The 20,549-nt window shown below is 37.3% G+C and overlaps 1 protein-coding gene across 3 annotated transcripts in view; it reads right to left on the bottom strand.

Annotated features, from left to right (window-relative positions):
• Window positions 1-20,549, bottom strand: part of LOC110835660 (uncharacterized) — a 146,498-nt gene that overhangs the window by 49,269 nt on the left and 76,680 nt on the right. The window contains exons 13-20 of one of the 3 annotated variants that reach the window (XM_087358598.1): window positions 18,585-18,734; window positions 17,872-18,012; window positions 16,521-16,676; window positions 13,957-14,055; window positions 13,378-13,575; window positions 12,394-12,577; window positions 6,477-6,575; window positions 941-1,072 (exon numbers count right to left, since the gene is read on the bottom strand). In XM_087358598.1, coding sequence (XP_087214724.1) covers window positions 941-1,072; window positions 6,477-6,575; window positions 12,394-12,577; window positions 13,378-13,575; window positions 13,957-14,055; window positions 16,521-16,676; window positions 17,872-18,012; window positions 18,585-18,734 — 1,159 coding nt within the window. Of the gene's footprint in view, window positions 1-940; window positions 1,073-6,476; window positions 6,576-8,136; window positions 8,555-12,393; window positions 12,578-13,377; window positions 13,576-13,956; window positions 14,056-16,520; window positions 16,677-17,871; window positions 18,013-18,584; window positions 18,735-20,549 lie in introns of those variants that run through there. The other 2 variants (XM_087358600.1, XM_087358599.1) reach the window with 2 other exon arrangements.

A 20,549-nucleotide genomic window follows, 5' to 3' on the forward strand; every position in this document is an offset into this window, starting at 1 on the left:
CTAGCAGATATTACATAGACATTAACATTCAATGAACAATGCAAAAAAGCAAACTACTATATAAAAATGTACATTATATAAAATGCTAATAATGACTTATTAAAGGCTACAATTTATCTCGAATATTTTTTTTTTCAGATCAGCTTATGTTTATAACAATGTAAATGAAAATGTACAGTGACAGTCAATCTTGTTCAGTTTGGTTCAAATTATATTCTATAAACCCATAATATGAAATTTCATCAAAATCAGTTCATTAAGAGCATCATTCATATATGCATACATCAGATGGACAGACGTAATAAACCTACCAAGCATTCACCATACTGCTGCAAAATATGCCCAAAAGGAAATTTAATGTGCAATTTTAATTATTTTTAGGGATGACATTGTAGGATAAACATGCATATTCACTAAGTTAAGTTTATCTGCCCATACAAATGTACTGCATAAATGGATGTCCATAAAATATTATAAATGTAGATTTCAATGAAAGAACTAGGACTTCCACTTGAAGACCTACATAATTTTTTTATATCCTATTTACCCTGCTACTTTGCCATGTGATCACACAGTTTAATGGAAAACAAGCCTTTGCAACTTAAAGAGTATTTAGATGCATATGTACTGGGAGTTTTCACTCTACTACCAAACACTGACTGACATCCCACTCCCCCCCCCCTGGTCTGATCAAATGGGTGCAAGTTACTCTTTCCCTACAAGTAAAGGAACTGAAGCATAAATAAGACTACTTTTATCAAGTACGAACATGAGGACTGCATAGAGCTCTGCCTCCACTCACACTATACAGAATGTGGCAAAGAATAAAGTACTGTATAGTACAGTGAGGTGAAGGAATTTGGAACAGGACAAGATCAAGAAAATGAAATGCAACAGCTCAGCTCAAAATCCACTGCACTAGAAAATGTAATGTATTTACCCATGCACTCCCTATTAGAGTCAAATCTCTCATCTCGGGTAACATCGATGGGTAGCGAGTCGTCTCCAAGGCTCTTCATCTCATCTACAGTGAGGTAACGATACGGCTGGTCACTCAGCATTGTGTCCTCACCTGCAACACACAACTGTGCTTTAGCTGGTCATAAGCATCAGTTAAATTCATGCATCTCTCCATATAGTCTAACAGTTCCAAACCAACATGCTTTAATCTATGGCGGTTTGTGGTTTTGCCACATACATCGATGGATGAGGATACAATGATCTGACCAGAAAATGACTGCAGTTTGGAGATTTGCAAAGACTGGTCTGTGGATGACTGAGGTTGCAGAAGAAATCAACTAAATAAAACTGTCCTGTTACAAAGCGCCAACAAAAACAATTAGATATGAAACATTCAATAGAAAATATCCTTGAAATGTTCAGCCATGTGGATACTGGCTTCTCTTAAGGACACAGGCCTGCCACTAAATAATCAGTGCCTGAGATCAGATTACTTCACATAAAATATGTGGTGGATAAATTTAACGCAAAGTTGACTCTCCATTCCTTTCTCTGCCTTTATGTACAGACTGGCAAACATGAAACCATTAAATAACCTACAGAAATAATATTTAAACACATCAACATTATCAGTAGCAGTTAAAACTCATTTGTCTGACAGTGAGTCACATTTGTGTCATAACATTTTTGACTTGGCCATTTTACCCTTGGCTCAGACCCACAGTGATTTGAACACATGTAGTTGGTTCAAATTTTACCTGGAATTATATTCATAGCATGTCAATAAATCATCTTACCTCTTTCATATTAAACAGCCTTCTTCTTGTACTCTCCCCTTACATGTACATAGTCCATGATATGACTGTGCAAAAATGACCTAAATTGACAGTGTTATTCATGAGAAAAATAAAAATACTGGATAAAATTTGAACCACCATTATGGTTACCACATAACGCAGTGTAAAGGAACCTCAAGATCTGATTATGTGTTGATAAAATGTTTTAATAACAAAATAATAAAAACTATTATTATTATTCCCTGTATTAGTCCTAGCTGGCTTATTAGAAGTATTAAAACACCTGACAAACACACGAAATTTGGATACATAAAATTTAAATGGTATTCATCAAATGTACTGACATCAGCAGGGCAACCAAGGGAGTAACAAATGCAACAAAGGCAACAATATTATCCAGTCAAGAATGTGTTTGAACAATGACCTCAGTTCACATTCTTACTATAATAATCTCAAAAACAACCTAGGGGTAATGGAGGTTGCCTTGTTCCTAGGAAGAAATGTAATAAGACAGGCATAGATAAGCCTGTAAGGTGTGAAGAACATTCAAAAGCAAAATCTATTCAGTGGTATAATTCTTGTTTATGGGGGACAGTACTTCCCAACTATTTAAGTAATCATATCAGAGCTTAAGCTTTTGATGTGCACTTTCAAACTTCTTCTACACTGGCTTGTAAAGTCTCTTAATGGTGACATTCATAATAATGAGCTATTTCTGTCAACATTTTCTAACAGATATATATAATGCGCTATAAAATTTCTAAGATCATCCACACAGAAAACGTTAAAAACAGAAGTAGTTTCACTGGAGATCTGGTGGTCTTGGGATAAGATGTACTGGCATCTCTCACATGATTCTGAGTTCAATCACCAGTCACATCAGTGTGTGGACTTGTTTGTTCACAGATTTATGACTTCACACTATCAAATAAAACTTCAGGAGTGTGAATAATATCAGTCTCTCATGGTTGGAGTCCACATTAAACTGCAGGTCCCCTCTGACTACCATTACTCTCATGATCAACCTATCACTGGGAGTAGGACAATCTACCTTATGGGTGTTCTCACCTCATAAATGGATTGTGTCTTTGCCTAGATGGGCAGAGGCCTGAAAGATCATCATAGACCATACCAGGAGGCATCAGATATAAACAATACCTTTACTTTGATTTCCTACACCAACAATTAATTTCCATGTCATTGGTTCATATTTTAAAACCCGTTAGTGAATTAACTGAGCTGATCAAATAGGTTCTGCTAAGCCTGCCAATGCTTAAAAGCCAATTTGTATTTATTTGACAAATATGTGAAGGTGGAGTAGATACGTGCAAAATATTTTCAATTAAAATACAGAGGTCTCTCTTGTTAAGTGCTGTTCAGATTTAGTCTGTCAATTCTTGCATAAACTTCAAAGTAAGTTTGCCAGTAAAGATGTTTGGAATATAGTTTCATTTAATGAAATTTTCTTTCCCCGACTTCATTTGAACTTACTAACAACATGCATCAGTAGCCCATGCAACATCACTTGCTGACTAACACCCGTTACAATACATGCTACTGTTGTCACAATAAATTCAATGATTACAGCAGTCACCAGACATCTTGTGAGCTGTCAGCTTGGGGCAACATCAACAAACTTTCCAGAAAATGTTATCTCTTCCATCACCTCCATGCTTCTAGATATGCATGGTACCAAGATTTAACTTCATGAGTAGCAGTAATAATGGAGGGTGAACCGTGATACAAAAGAGATATACAAAGTAAGGGTTGGGAAATAATTATAGTGGTTTATCCATAACAGTTAGTGTTTCTGAGATGGCTACTGCATCACCAGGTTGCTCTCTAAGTCTTTGTCTAACCATTCTGAATCAAGTTCAGCCTGGGAACTAGGGAGTACAGCTCGCAAAACATCTGGCGACTATTGTCCGCGAGGCACAAGAGTAGACCTGACATCTTTGAGGGAGGTGGGGTAGAATTCTGTGCTACTAGCGGACCAAAAACGCCCGCAACTTATACAGGCCGTATGTCGTGAGCTGATGTACTGACTGACTGATAGCACAATGTTCTTAGTTAAGGAATACATCACCAGCACATGCACAGAACCCACACAAGCAACGGCTGACAAGGCCACGTCTACTCTCATGCCTCGCGGACGACACAGTACTAACATGTTTACTAAAATAAACATTCTTAACTAATCACATGTATATGAAAGTGTGTTCAACGAAGACAAACAGTATGAACAAGAACAAAATATTTCACATGGAACAACTTACAAAAATTATGACATTCTTATCTTGTCCAACGTTACTATGAATTACAAACAAGCAGTGATATCCTAACGAGACAAGTCAAGTAAGGAAGGCAGTAAAGGATCAGAAATGATCCTCTAATATCAAATATCAACCTATGAAGTGCAGCATTTATGTCCCACTAATGGGAAAATGTGACCCTCGCAGCAGGTAAGAAATTATTAAATTAGCAAAAATTTATCACTTTTGCCTAATTCTTTGTCTTTCAGTGAATCCATTGCAAAAATCTCCTGTACCACTACTGATAAAGCAGCAGAAAGCACTACATGCCACAAAACAAGTGATGACACTGGCCCTGTTAGTGTCTGAAATCAGATCATTTATTTATCTTCTGAATTATCTGAGTTGTTGGTGTAACATCACATTTTTGTATATTCACAAACTATATACAGACTGAGCTACCTTATATATGTGAAGATTCTGTAGATTTGAATGAGTATAACTCAGTAGTTTGACTTATAAAATTACAGGATTAGATGTGGACACACAAACAAATCGGAGCACTGATTCTGCAGTGTAGTAGAAGTTCGAAACTACCTCTTCGCATTAAAGACAGTGATGTACAGAACTACATTCTGAAGTAGACACATGAATTTAAACACTGTTTCTGTCCTCCAGCTTTTTATGCTGGTACAAATATGAAGAAAACAATAAAATTTCTCAAATATACCTCATGAAAAACTTATGCATCATGCAAAATGTGTATTTTGCCTACAGAATTTCTTACTCTACCCACATTTAACAAGGAAAACATAAAGTTAATACATGTCACCACGTATAATACCAATTCTGATTGGTAAAATGACTAAATCACTTTCTTATACCAAGTCTTAGTGTCTCCGAGAAAAAATTCATAAATGCAGGAAAACTGAAGATCACTGTCTTCTGGGTTATTGCGCTGTGTAGTCTAGTAGGTGGAAATCTACCAGACTACACAGCATAACAACCCAGAAGACAGCCATCTTCAGACTCACCGTTGTGAAAACCTCAAATCCTACACAGGAAAACTGGTTCAGAAGAAATTTACAACAGACTGAAATGGCATACCTATGGTGCACTGTGTAAATGCTTGAAAGCATATTGTCAGATACTACATACTGCTAGTATAAGCTATGATGGATATCTGAAGTATTGTAAATATGAGAGGAATAAATATGGACTGTGGTGTTGTGGATTATGAAATCGTGGAACTGTAGGTGGTTAACAATGTTTCAGAGAAACAAACTGCTTCCACCTTCAGGGCAAAACTGAATGAAATGGTATATAGAAATATGCATGTGGGAAACAATTTGGTACCTGACGACCTATTCCCACTTCCACTGTCATTTCTGAAATCCTTGGGCTCTATTTTATAGTGATCTAATTTCTCATATCATGAAGTTATGGCAAGCCTTTCCAAGTTTATCTGTTAATCATTAGGCCAGTACTCATCAAGTACTTTTTAAACTCTGAAACCAGCTTTGCATCTATTGAACTCAGGATATGATTTATAACATAAAGCAGTGTTCAAAGTATTGTAAACTATGTCAAGCAAATGCTTGGAACAGCTGGTCATAGTATCTACCATTACATTCTTCAAATATTTAAAAACAGCTAGTCCCTTGAACATCCATCCATCACAGTAAAATTTGTTCTGAAAGCAGTTTAAATTTCCACTATAGCTTACTAGGTATTTCAGAGCTTTACTATAACTACTGACAGTATACTTGTATATACATGTACACAGGTAGAAGAATATTATAAACCAAGTACACAAAGTTTGAAATGTTAACAGCTTAAAATACACAACTGACAGAAACACAATGCAGATACCTGATGGCACAGCTACTGTTCATTCACTTTATATATTTTGCTTGTATATGTACATAAAGAAACTACCAAACTCAAAAGTCTAATCTTGCATATCAATTTCATAAACACACATGAATGGCTAATACAATGCAATAAATAAAAATACAAATCACTGGAAACACCTTATCACCAGGCTTCACAGAACTTGTCCCTAAGAATTTAAAGAAACAGGACAATGATGATAACCAACCCAGCATTCCCAACACCTCACAGCACCACGTATGTACGAATGGACAGACAGCAGGCCCATAACTAAGCGCTTATGTGCACAAAATCTGATTTGATAGTTAAGAGCAACGCAGATCTTGATCTACCAACAACACACAAACTGTATTTCAATAGTTATAAAGTAAGGAAAAGTTACGTATAGAATATTTATTCCATTAAACTTCATCAGGCTTTACAGACCATGAAATTAGTCATGGCAATGTGTCACTGCCCACATTACCATGAATATTTTTAACTCCGACAGATGTTGTGCACAGCAAGGGAGTAATGATTATCATGAAAGCGAGAATTGAAAAACTTCACAGGCAGACGGATGGAACGCACTTACGCGTAAGCAGCATTTCGCCCTCGTAATAAGGTAAGTAGACGTGTTGGGCGTGCGTGGGTTTCCCATACACACCAGCAGAATCCAACATTTCGGGGTCACCTTCAATAAGACCAGCCCCGTCATCAGTACATTGAGTGTCAACTGCTGTTAAGTATGGCACTTTATTTTAAAGCATCATGTTACAGTAAAGGCAAGCATTCTTCTTAAATACTGAGCATTTACTTTTGTTTATGAAATGCAGATCATGATTACAGATTTATTCATCCTCATGGAAATACTCCATTCTGTTTCACTTACAAATAAAATTTAAATAGCATAAAATTATTCTCTATCGCAGAAACTTAAGAGGGTATGTGCATGCACACAGTTGGATACATGAACATTCAAACAAGATATATATATAAGCATTACCAAAATACCACCATTCATATAAGACATACTGTGCTTAAATTAAACTTTGGTATAAAATAGTCCATTATTTATGTGATGACCATGCAAAATATGTTCAAGCAATATTTATATTAATTTTGCTCTGACAAATACTGTTATCATGGAGTTGATTTTACAGTACAGCTGAGTTTTCCGTTTTCATAAAAATTACACTGAAATTATTCCAACACAGAAAATTTAATACTTATGGCAATACTGTTAAGAAAAATTGATGTCTACATCTTCAAGGGAAATTCCAAGATATAACACAAACATTACGTAGGCAATGACTATTGTGACCCCACTTGTAAGTTGTATTTTGATTCTATTAAACAGTAATTCAGAAAACCATAGGAATAATACAGAGTGAAAATATCTGGCCAATATTCAGCTATGAAATTACATGTACCAATGTAAACAAATCAAAATTAATATGTATGAATAACTTGTCGTGTTTTTTATAAAAATTTATTCTCATTCAAAAGTGATATATGAAGTCTCACAATGAGACTAAGAATACGTTAATTGAAGAAAGTTCAAAAACCTTGGTGTAGTTGGTGTTTCCATTAACATCAAGATCAGAGTCATATTAGAAGGATTATTACATGTTTGGTTTTCCATGATTTGTCTTGGGTACATAAAAAGGTGTTAAAAGAATTTAGCTGACCATTAAAATGGTCCTGAACTCCCATGGCTCGTACAGCATGGCCTCCCAGACCACTCGCATATTTTGACAAGAAAAATAATTTGTTCACTATTCTACATATTTATTTACAATTATACAATATTTCTATAAAGTTATGAACTAAACAGGACTCTTATTAAGATTAAGCAACTTATTTTTTTTCACAAATTAATTGGTATAAATAATAATAACAGTAATTTAAGCTGGAAAATCAATTATTTCTGCAGCTGCCAACTTGAGATCATTTTTATTAACACCAGCACTTTGTTTCGATTCTGAAATATGTTCACTGTCCAAAACAAAGTTCAAGTGCTCATCACTATCGTCCTCCAAGTCATGAGAAACTTCTTTGACAAGCTGGAAGAAATCACTGTCATCCACTTGCCATCAAACCATAATCAGACAAAGTTACTTTTCATTAACCTTACGATTAACGAAATAACAATACTGGTTCAAGTCAGTAAACTCTGTACTACTGAACTGGTACAATAGAGTGAGCACAACAAAATTTATACTTTGAAAATGATACAGAAAAAAAATGTGGCATATTTGGAACTTCACACCTACACCAGTTGATAGAAAAACTCTCAAAGTTTTGTACAATTCTCACAGACTCAGTACATGCTCCACGAGTCACAGATTTGGCAGATGTTGAGACACTAATCAAACTCGTCCAAAACTTTGTGCAGTGCCCCTGGTGATTTAAGATATGGAAGTTGTGACTCAGTACCTGAACTTTGGCAAAGACTATGACAGAGGCTGCACAAACAGTGTCTTTTGTGTAGCCCCATAAGAAGTAGCACATAGTTAGGTAAGGCGATCTCAGAGGCCATATGCACTGTACGTCCTTGGCTTCTGCATGACCGATCCACCTCCAGGGAAGGTGCGCATTCCAGTGGTTCCAAACACCCACATGGCAGTGAGGCGGCACCCCATATTGTTGGAAGATGAAACTGTTTGAATCCTTTTCCAATTGGAGAAAAAGCCATAAGGTAGACATATCTAGACAAGACACCCATGACAGTGTTTTCCACGAAAAAGAAGGAGCCATAAACCTTCTCCTTTGAAATGGTACAGAACGCATTCACTTTTGGTGAATATCTTTCGTGCTCGAGAGTGACATGAGTATTTTCTGTTCCCAAAACAAGGGCATTATGCCAGCTGACTTCAACGTTGATATGGAAAAATGAACCTTGCAGGTTAAGTCATCATTTTCAATCCTACCTAGGGTCTCGCGGCATAATTTGTATCATGCGGCCAAATATTCTGGTTTCAGAACCTGCAGCAACTGAAGTTTTTACAGTTTCATAAGAAAATGCTTACACAGGATTTCAGAGACAGCTGTTTGTTTGTAGTAGGTGCAACACACGATTCATTCAGCGCGCTGGTTTTTAGTGAGCTGCGATGGAAGCAAGTCTGAATATGGTGCACAGTTGCATAACATACAGAGGTCCTTTGCACATGCGCCCTTTCTGCTCGTATCTCTTGTACCAGTCACAAATGGATACTCAGCTGGTTAATTCCATGTGAAATTGTGAGCAAAATTCATGCTGCACAGAAGCTACAAACTCTTTCTTCACTAACTACCAATTCCTCTGTTGTGGGGTAGCAAAATTGGATTTTAATGTGAACTTTATTTTGATGTTTAAGTAAACTTTATTTTGATTTTATATTTTGATATTTAAAAAATATATAATAAAAAAGAAAAGGCATGAAAAATGCTTCAGTTTTTTTAAACATAAGCTGACAAATACACAACAGCTCTTTACATTTAACATTTCTTGACAATAAATTAGCAGTAATTTAAATGTGCTCCCCACTATCAATTTTTTCTGGCCTGTAAACGTTTTTTAGGTAGGGGTTCCTCAAGATATGAAAAATTATTTTGGGGGTTCCACCATGGAAAGAAGGTTGTGAAACACTGAAGTACATAGAGACTAGCTTTACCCACATATCACACACAAGCAAACTGATACTTATCCAGTTTCATTATACAAGAAAAGAGAGACTGTGTGCCCATTTATGAAGCTGAAGATAACAGTAATTGCCCTGATGATGGAGGCAGTAAGGACATTTGAAACGTCGGTAAACTTCCATTAGACTACATGGCACAACAACCCAGAAGACAGCCATCTACCGACTCACTGCCGTGAAAACCTTAAATCCTATGCAATTTTTCTTTCTTATATACACCTAATTACCAACAGAATGAAGATTAAATGTAAATTTTGTTTAGAGAGTGTCTTCATGAGATAAGGTGTCACTGTTTTAATACAATAGCATAACTAAACTGTATCCATCACTGTTAGTGCCATCAGAGGCAGATAATTACAAATTTCTAAATTAGCAAGCACAAAACCTGCATAATTCAGGTAACGCATCTGACATCATTCCAGTTTTATTCTAGTGTGTACAATGACTTATTTCTTAGAAAATTGTGTTCCAAAAAGAAAATTCTGCAGGGGAAGATAAACTGGCAAGTTCAACTGCACTGCATCTCCTTGCCAGTCAGAAAGGTATGACATTCAATGAATAGAAGCAGGAAGTATCACTTTAAATAAATATTACAACTGACACCATAATTTAAAGTGGTTTACATTTCTTGATAATTTTATATTTTCTCAAACAAATATTAAGTTTATTCCTATAAACTGATTTAAGTATTTAACTTGAACATATAGGAATAGGTCAATTGAATAAAAATATACTTGGATATTATCCATCGTCTAGTCTATTTACTAGACGATGGATAATATCCAAGTAAATTTTTATTCAAATGACTCTTCACCATCGTCAAGAAGTTTTAGATTTGATATATAGAAATAGGCTTTTTAAACCCCCATACTACTATACTACAGGGCTGCCAGCTGGACTTTAACTCCTGGGTTAACTATTTCGTGGTACACCAGTGTGAACCACGGCAAGCTGAATCATATATAAGCCACGATTCACAGACAGTAAAGATTAACATTATTAAAAAGCTCAAGTCTCATTATAGCAAGATGAATAATCAAATACCAAACAAAATCACATCCAGCATATGTACATCTGTTCAAGAATAAGGAACTGAATGAGAATTCACTAATACAGTGTTTTGGTAGGAGGAACGCTGCAAGCATCTTTAACCTTACATAATTATAAGACTAAGTTAAAACATTTTCACCAAATTCTTCCTGCTAAAATACTTGACTTTCATATATTTATTTTGATATTTAAACACGCTACTTTTATGATGGCAACAGAGCTAGAGGCAGCCATAGCTGCAACTACACAAAAATTCTTTAAAATATGAACTGGAGTTTAGACTTAACAATAATGAGTCTAATCCATGATATCACAAAGTTCCCTTGTTTTATTTTGAGCGTATTCCAAGGTGAAAGATCAAACGGAGAGCCTGAATATAATAAATATTAAATCACAGACAGCTGATGAGGAATGGTCCTCCAGTTTGGTGTCTGGATATGGTTCTAACAACTCCTCACCACAAAAAATCTAATTTGAATCAGACATGCCATTGTGAATGCATGTTACCCAAGCTTTTTTCAATAATTCGCACTAAAAATGTACACTTTCCCTTCATACATGCTACATGTCACATCTATTGTAACTTTCCTATCAAATTTATCAGACTGTGATTCTAGAAAACAATACTGTATACTACGAAGTGCGATCAGAAAGTTTCCAGCCGGCATCATCGAATTAGCATTTGTTTCTTAGTTACGGGCGTTTTGGTAGTGCATTACACCGAAACTCCTGCGATTTCGGAATGGCGTGTGCATCAAATTTTGCCAAAGACTCGCCAAAACGGCTACTGAAACCTATGAAATGCTAAAGCAAGCATTTGGGGAGTCCGCAATGGGTCGTGCACAAACTTTTGTGTGGCATTCACGTTTTAAAAATGGCCGAACCTCTGTCGATGATGACGAGCGTTCTGGACGACCATCTTCGAGCACAACGCCCGAAAATGTTACGAAGATTCGGCAGGCCATTCACGAAGATCGACGTCGTAACATCAACGAGTTGTGCGACATTGTTTGGATAGGCTATAGGACCTGTAAGCTGATTCTAAAGGAAGAACTCCACATGCGACGTATCCTGTCTGATGACCAGAAGCAGAATCGACTTCTCGTTTGTCAGGAGCTCAAAGATCTTGCAAGAACCGACCCCAACTTCCTTTCTAAGGTCCGTGTGACTTCTTCCTCTTCCCAAAGATAAAAATTCAGCTAAAGGGAAGGAGATTTGAGACGATAGAAGAGATTCAGGCAGAATCGCAGATGGTGCTTGACAGGCTGACAAAGAAAGATTTCCAGGGATGCTTCCAGGCTTGGCAGCGGAGCTGGGATCGTTGTGTTCACTCCCAGGGGAACTACTTCGAGGGTGAAGGATGAATTTAATACCTGAGATAAGTGTACGGGTTTTTATACGCGCAGTCTTTAAACTTTCCGATCGCACCTCGAATATCTCAACTTCATAGCTGAATAAATTCATGAAATTTGAACATCCAGTGAACTGTATTATATACTGAGCACAAACATTTTGTGTGTGCGTTTTATAGTGACCGACTATGGGCAACGGATTTTTCCCCCAACCTTCGAGTCCAGACTGGATACGGAAGTCCCTTCTCAGGGGTAAAGCGCAGCTGGGGTGTGAAGCTGACCACTCACCCCTATCTACTGCCAAGGTTTCCCCCCTAGCTCCTACATGGCGTATAGAAGGATAGCTTTACTTTTACTTTATATACAGCATCACAGAACACAACAAACATGCTAAACAGAGTTTCCAAGTAGAGAACATGCAACTTACCACCCTCATCCTCAGAGTCTGACATGAAAGTCTCTTGCATGGTCTCAGGAGCAACAACTCGATACTTTTCCTCAGCTCCAGGTGCCACATTGGTAGGGATGGAAGGCTCAGTCACAACCTTAAGTGTCTCTACGACACTGATATAGCCAAGTTTTTGGGCAATGGACAGCGCTGTTTGTCCTTGCTGTTTATGTAAGACAATAAAACAATATGAGCTCATGGAAAAGCACTGAAGTATTAGACGCATATTAAAAACATATCCAATGTCATATTTAATTAAATATTCAACATTCGGTAAATCAAAATTGAATGAAATTGAAACAGAAATACTGTAACAAACTATGTACATTTTTCAAAGATCTGTTACCACACATCTTTTCAGACTATTTAGTACGAGGTATTAGTATTTTCAGTAGCCTTCAATAGCATAATATCCATGCCAAATTTCATCGAAATCCAACCAGTGGTTCTCAAATTTAATCAAATTGACAGACTGACAGACATGATCAGCCCTACTATATGAATTCACTTCATAAGCATTGTGCAAAAAACACATAACAGATCATAAAACAATAAAACTTGCACAGTACTTAATGAACTCAAGCGAAAACTTAAAATTTTGCTCATTTGGTTATTTTCAAGAACAGATTTAATTCTGTTGTGCACTCTAACTAGACCACCACGGTGGTCTAGCGGTTAGAACGCTGGCCTTGTAATCCTGGGGTCTCGGGTTCGATTCCCGGCGGTGCCCAAATTTATAACTTGTGTTGCCGTGGTCTAGGCAACACGGAGTTTTCCTCCGTGGCATCCCAACAATTACTCCATTCACACACAGAAGAAGGCAATGGCAAACCACTTCTGGATCATCTGCCAAGAACGTATATGAACAGGTCCCAGTCCGAGAAAAGGATGGAAGGATCCTGTTCATATGGACCTGTCGTCAGACAGAACACTAAATAATAATAACTCTAACTAGATACTCACATTTGTCAGTGAGTTGGGTGGAGCACCATTTTCCAGCAACAGATTTAGGATGGTGGTGTGACCCTGCTGTGCAGCTTGGTGAAGTGGTGTGTATCCAATACTGGTGCTTGCCTTTACATCTGCACCTTGTTGCAGCAGGAAACGTACCATGTTGACCTGTCCAAAATGGCTTGCGACATGCAGGGGTGTGTAGCCAGCCTGTTGGTACATACAAGGTAATATCTTTCATCTGTCGCTATTCCTGCATCAGACAAGATACAGACAGCAAAACTAAGAATAACATGTTTTGTTATTAATTACTAAGAAAGCATGCAAATGTTTTGAGTTAATGTCTGGTTTCAAATTATGTGAATAACGCTATGCTAGGCCGCATGTAACATTCAGTAATATGCTGTTTTTCACAAGCTGGAAAAGGACCCTCTTCAACTGCTTGCAAGTACTTATGCAATATATTCATAGCTACGTACTACATCTGGAGGCCTTTCCTCCAAACACAACCTAAGGATGCACCATGCTGTAGTGACATGGCACCTAATTAACTTGGTAAAAACACATACCCTGTATCAATTGTAAACTCACTTTGGTAGTTGAATCAACTTCAGCTCCATTCTTGACCAAGATGGATGCCACATTAACACGGTCCTCTTGAGCACACAAATGCAGTGGAGTTAGCCCATTCTGTTAACAAATAAAATAATGTGGTATCACTCACATGCCAAACGTAGATCAATTTCACTGACCGATCATTTGGAATTACGAGGGTGAGTCAAATGAAAACCGTAAATTTTTTTTTTAAATTTAATTTATTGAGTGAAAGCGGTACACAACTATATCATTTTTCTACATAGTCTACATTTCGTTCAATACAGGCCCTCCAGCGTTTACGAAGTGTATGGATTCCTCTAGAAAAAAATTCTTTTGGTTGTCTGCGCAACCACTCATGCACCGCCTGCTGTACCTCTTCGTCAGAACGGAACTTCTTTCCTCCCATCGCCTCTTTGAATGGCCCAAACATGTGGTAATCACTTGGGGCTAGGTCTGGTGAGTATGGCGGATGTGGAAGACACTCAAAGTGCAAGTCTTGGATTGTTGCAACTGTTGCACCGGCAGAGTGGGGCCGAGCATTGTCATGTCAAGGACACCTCTAGTCAAAAGTCCACGTCGCTTTGATCTGACTGCAGGTCGAAGATGATTCTTCAAGATTCTTCACTGATCAAAAAACGAATTACAGAACGTTGTTCTTCTTTCGTGCACGTAACTAGTGGAGCAGCCATTTTCAAATTGGCACTGTGATGGCGATCTGTTTGTCTGAATTATACTGTCACCTATAGGATACTGGTTATAGCATTGGTAACATGTCTGCCAACTTATAGGACAATGGCGCGATATTTCGAATTTTTATCTCAGTTTTACGGTTTTCATTTGACTCACCCTCGTATTACACATTTTGAAAATATTAACTTGGCTGGTAAATAAATTAAACCTACCCCTTAAAATAATACATTTCTGATGATAGCTGTCTTCTGGGTTGTAGCACTGTGTAGTCTGTTAGAAGCTTACCATCATTTCAGAGGTCCTTGCTGCCTCCATCATCAGGGCAATGAGAAGATGGCAGTCTTCTGGGTAATGAGTGCCACTCTATGCCCAGATGATGGATATGGCATGGACCTTTGAAACACTGGTAAACTTCCACCAGACTACACAGCGCTACAACATAGAAGACAGTTATCTTCGGACTCACTGTAGTGAAAATCTAAAATCCTACTAATGCATTTCTGTTAGCCAAAGTGAAAAAATTTCCAATCTATTCCACAGCCTTGCATACATTATATGGCATGAGTATACGACTGGATGGTGTATTAATAATTTATTGGACACTCTTTGGCATAAAAGAAAGAATGCCCTGAAATATTGGTTCTAGTACCCTGAAAATAAATAAATGGGATATTGTTAATAGGCATCATAGCAATATCACAGCAGAGTGCTTTAAAGACGAGAGAGGCAGGTACATTTGTAGCTGAGGGGACCTTTTAATGTAAATAATGCTCTGAAGCCCCAAGAAGTATAAACTAAAAAAACACATGAGCTATGTTGATACAAGTAACAGAATGGGCAAGAGGTCTAGCATAAGTTGCAGAACTTCAAGTGAACAAAAGGACTTTAATTTATTTGTCAAAAATTATTTTATAATACGCAAGCCATATGAAGTGAAATGACCCACTTGCGATTCAGGAAACAATTTGTTCATGATTTTTTCCTTGCATCAGAAGAAAGGGGATACAATGAGGTACACAAAAGTCCAGGTCTTCCCCAGTTGTCCCATTTTGGAGATAAAGTACACAAAACACTATGCAGTGTGTGTATACTGTTGTGAGGCCCATGGTATTAGTCTGTACATTTTTATATGTTAGAAACTGTACCAAGCAAAACTGACCCTCAAATGGTAGAAAAGTTGGTTTAACCTACTTTTGTTTGTGGGTGTCTGTACAGCAGGAACAAAGAATTCAATATTTTTCTGTCTGAGAGAAAAGAAAAAAGGTGAGTTTGGTTGTATGGATCAGGGCCCTGATCCATACAACCAAACTCACCTTTCTCTACTTTCTCTCCCTCTCCCACTCTCGCCCACGTGCTACCATTGGTCCACTCCCATGCCTGCTCCCATTGGCTCGAGGCAGGCTACACCTTTCACTTCTCGGCCTATAAACCCAGCTCCTCACACCCTATTGGCATACTCATCGCCCTGATGACGGTTGAAACGTTGGTTAACATCGACCAGACTACACAGCGCAATAACCCAGAAGACGGATATCTTCATACTCACCGCTGTGAGAACCTCAGGTCTTACACATTAATAATATCACAATTATTTTCAAAATATTAATCTAATGATAATGTAAAATATGTGCAATATTCCTTCCAATTATAAATAATCTTGTGGAGGTACTGCTTGAGTAATGGTACCAAATGGTAAAGTAAACTTTTCTGTGTAATGTGTATTTTACTCCATTGCTGAATGTCGTTTTTTAATAAAGATACACCGTTCTATCAAAACACATATGGAACGGCGTAATTGTGGGATTTAAATCAGGCCACCAGGAGATATTAGAATTTAAAAGCCTGGTACTTTAAAGCTGCTTTAATACCTTGGCCTTGTGATTGGTGTCTGCCTGGTGCTCAATTAGTAGAGTAGACATGTCAGTATGGCCTTCCTGAGAACTCAAGTGCAGGGGAGTGAAACTTGCTTTTGATTCTGCATTTGCCTTTGCACCATACTCTAGAAGTGTGGTAGCGATGTCCATCTGTAAGATAAGACAGTGATGCAATTTTAGGTTTATGCTAATCGAAAGCACTGGATTGCACATAACATCAATAAGATTTTACTTAAGACGTAAATTTAAATTATTCCTATGCCTAAGAACTATGCCATAAAAATGGACAGATAGACATAAAGTCCCAGCATTCTCGACCTCGGCAATACTCAGAGGTGAGTTGGACTGTCAGTTTTATGCTTCAGCAGCTTTACCATCAATGAAAAACTGAATAATTGAAAAGGAGGCTGAGTAGACAAAAGAGTTATTTTGAAAATAAACGACAAAGACAAAATTCCGAATGAACATGTTGAGAATCTTACTTAATTAGATTTAACCAGTCACTTTACATGTTATTGGGCATGTTACATAGTTAGATCTGTTTCATATCGTTAATACTGACATCAAAATCGATGTCCTTTGCCTACTTCCGTCGCATTCGACACCTTGCTGGTTGTGCAGCAATTCCTCGCTGAGAAAATCATTCCCGTCATCACCCAACCACCATGCTCTCCGGATCTTGCTCCGAGTGACTTCTGGCTGTTCCCTACTCTGAAAATGAGCCTCAAAGGGACGCGTTTCGCAATCATGGAGGACATCAAATCGAATGCGACAGCCGAACTCTGGAAGATTCCTAACGAAGCCTTCCGCCGGTGCTTCCAACGATGGCAGGATCGATGGAGCAAATGTGTGTGCGCGCAAGGGTCCTACTTTGAAGGTGATTAGGTAAGCGTTGCCATATGTCCTTCCATTACAGTGCTATACCACAATTCTGGGAACTTTCTGACTGCCCCTCGTATTCCACATCAAACAGTTAGAATGACTAACTTCTGGATGAATGTATGTATTATTTCTAGCAGTACTGTATACAATAATGTATTCTGTGCTGTGTGCCAAACTGGATAAGTACCTACAGTTCAGAAATTCCTCTTACGTCAATATCAGTATAAGTTCAATTGGAATTAAATTGTATTAAGGAAACTTTACATCTACGATACCCCTTTTTAATAATATTCTTAGAAGTCCTTACCACCTAATGGTTGAATGATAGGATATATTACTGTAATGATGATACTGTTTTTGAAGTGTCCCACACTTTTGACACCTATAGATATGTTGACCTTTATAAAGTTACGTGGGCTGCAGATTTGGGCAATGTGAGTACTTAACCTCAAACACAATTCACCTGATTCTTCCTTGCTGCTATGTGTAGTGGTGTGTGACCATTCTTTGCAGTGGCATGGGGAGAAGCACCCTTATCAAGCAGCAGAAGTGCCACATTTTGGTGGTCATAATGGCTGGCCACATGTAGAGGTGTGACCCCATTCTGTAACAATTACAATTTTCAATTAAGGAATTACAATATGGCTACATTATGTAGAAGTGAAGTAAAGCAGCTTTTAGCAAAATAATGAAATTAGATCCTTAAAAATGTGCAATGAATTAAGAAAACTGTAAATGACCTTAAATCTCAGTGTGTGCAGCATATCTTTTGTAAAACCTCTCTGATTGGCTATAAACCATCTCATCCATTAAGGTTTAAAATCACTCACAGAATCATTCAGATATCCCAAAAATCTATGGAGAAATGAGAAGTAAACTTTCTCTTTAAGTGAAAGTCTTCAGTTTTCCTCCAACTAGCCATTCTTTCGCAATAATTATATAAAAATACATGCCAGGGAATTTCATAATATTTATATTTTTGGGTATGGCTTTTGTTAAATTAAACAGGCGTTTAAATAAATGCACGGACCTATACGCTTCTCTGTCCTTGCAGAACAAAAATGTACACGAGTATTGTTATTGACTTTTCAATGTCAAGCAGCCTGTTAAACATAAAATAACATATCCAAAAGACCCTCTTCAGTTTCTTATAGAGACAGGAACAAAATTACAGACCTTTCCCTGAGCATCCACAGGAGAATCTCGCTGGAGTAGCAGCTTAGCTACCTTCATGTTGCCGTACTTGGCTGCAAGATGTAGTGGCGTGAAGCCCTTCTTCGTGGTAGCTGTCAGAGATGCCCCGTGTTCAAGAAGAACGGATGCCACCTGCAATAAAATACAATTAGTTGCAAGTTTGATATAAACAAATTATGCGCCTGGGGTGCAATGGGAGACTTGTTTTATCCAATTATATGTTATTAAAAACTGACAGTTCTATTTTAAAATGGGATGAAGGCTTTGAACTGTGTTCAAAACTGAAGTAAATGGATATCATTAAAACAATGTCACCAGCGCAGATCCGTGGCAGCACTTTAGCTATATACACACTTCAAAATTAAAACAAGGATCCTTGTAATTTAATCTTGTTAATGCTTATTCAATTCTTCAAGTACTTTAACAGTTTTATGAAATGTAAATTTTAACAATTTTCCTTGCTGTTAATGCATTCTAACATTCACAATGTTTTAACAGTCAACAAAAAGAAAAAGAAAATCCACCTGAAGTTGAACTTTCTAGGATCGAAACATGTAGTGGTTTAATTAATGAATGGATACAGCCTAATAAAGAGTCATGTGGAAGAATTTTGAGTGTTATTCTCCCAAACTGTTAGTTGGGTTGAAACAAGTACGAAGGTTTCTGCAGGACTACAATTCTCAACATTATCAACACTTTTTGAATAAGAAGTGGCTTTATTTTCTAATCATTTGCATCAGCCATATTTTATAAGCTCAACAGAAGAAATACCTCTCGTCAAGGTCAAAATGAAACATTTTTCAACCTGATGATAAAGTTTCAGGATTCACTTTGGAAATGCCTTTGTGAGGGTGACAGCATCGAGATGTTTGCCAACATTAGCGAGCGTCTCCAAAAAAAATTATTATAAATTTGAATAAATTAATCCTCAAGTTTAGGCTAACCCCATTAATCTTGACAGCAGTTTTAAGAGTCACTATCATACCTAACTCCTTCCCAGCATGAACGGATCTGAAATCCATTTGCAGTTAATCAGTGAAAAGATAAGCCAACTTTATATAAAGTCCCAGGGACGCATCATATTAATTGTCTGTAATATATTACTTAAAATTGAGTTTGAATATCTGCCTCTTGGATTCATATCTGAAATAAATATGTGAAATTTTGAAAACTAGCCATCGATATATTAATACCTTGTAAGACAACACATGTGTAAGAGAACTTTTTGATGCGTGTGAAAACGTGAAAAAGAAACCATTTGTGAGAAAACTGACAACTGTAACGTTGGTAAACGTGTACCAAACAACATAGCGCTACAACTCATTCGACAGACATCTGCTGAGATATTAAGGCATCTATGAGATATTAATTATTAATTTTACAGGCCTTTGAGCATTACTGAAGATCTTTTCTCTTTTTTCTGAAAATTGTTGTAGGCAACCTTCTCTATCGATGTGAGATCTGAGGTTCCACGGCGGTAAAGATGGTGTTCACCTTTTAGGTTAAGCCGTCGCGTATATTCGTCGTTCGACGAGTATACACAGTGCCAAAACCCAGTTTTAGAAATTAATAGTAACAAGAAGAGACATTTTTCGGAGAATTTCGCCCATTGAACCGGGAATTTCATCGCCAACCACAGAGATGCCTGGAATTATCAGTGCAAAGTTCTACGAATTCTGATAAATCTTGAGTAGTTTCAGCGACTATTACGTTTGGAAAAAGGAGTACTGTCCATGGGCTATAAGTAACAGAAATTGAACTTAAACATTGCTTAATAGTCTAGAATCTGTGTAATAACAGGATTTTGAATAGGGAAACATGTTAATTATGGATTATAATAAACAACAATTACGATCCAGAATTTCTAACACGATTACTAACGTGTGCACAGCACAATAATCGATAGAAAATTATGTTCTGTTACTCAGTACTTAAAAGTTGGGAACT

This window comes from Zootermopsis nevadensis, unplaced genomic scaffold (assembly GCF_977971745.1).
Source record: "Zootermopsis nevadensis isolate Lab colony 2312 unplaced genomic scaffold, Znev_1.0 Znev_ptg000030l, whole genome shotgun sequence".
NCBI classification, from domain to species: domain Eukaryota; kingdom Metazoa; phylum Arthropoda; class Insecta; order Blattodea; family Termopsidae; genus Zootermopsis; species Zootermopsis nevadensis.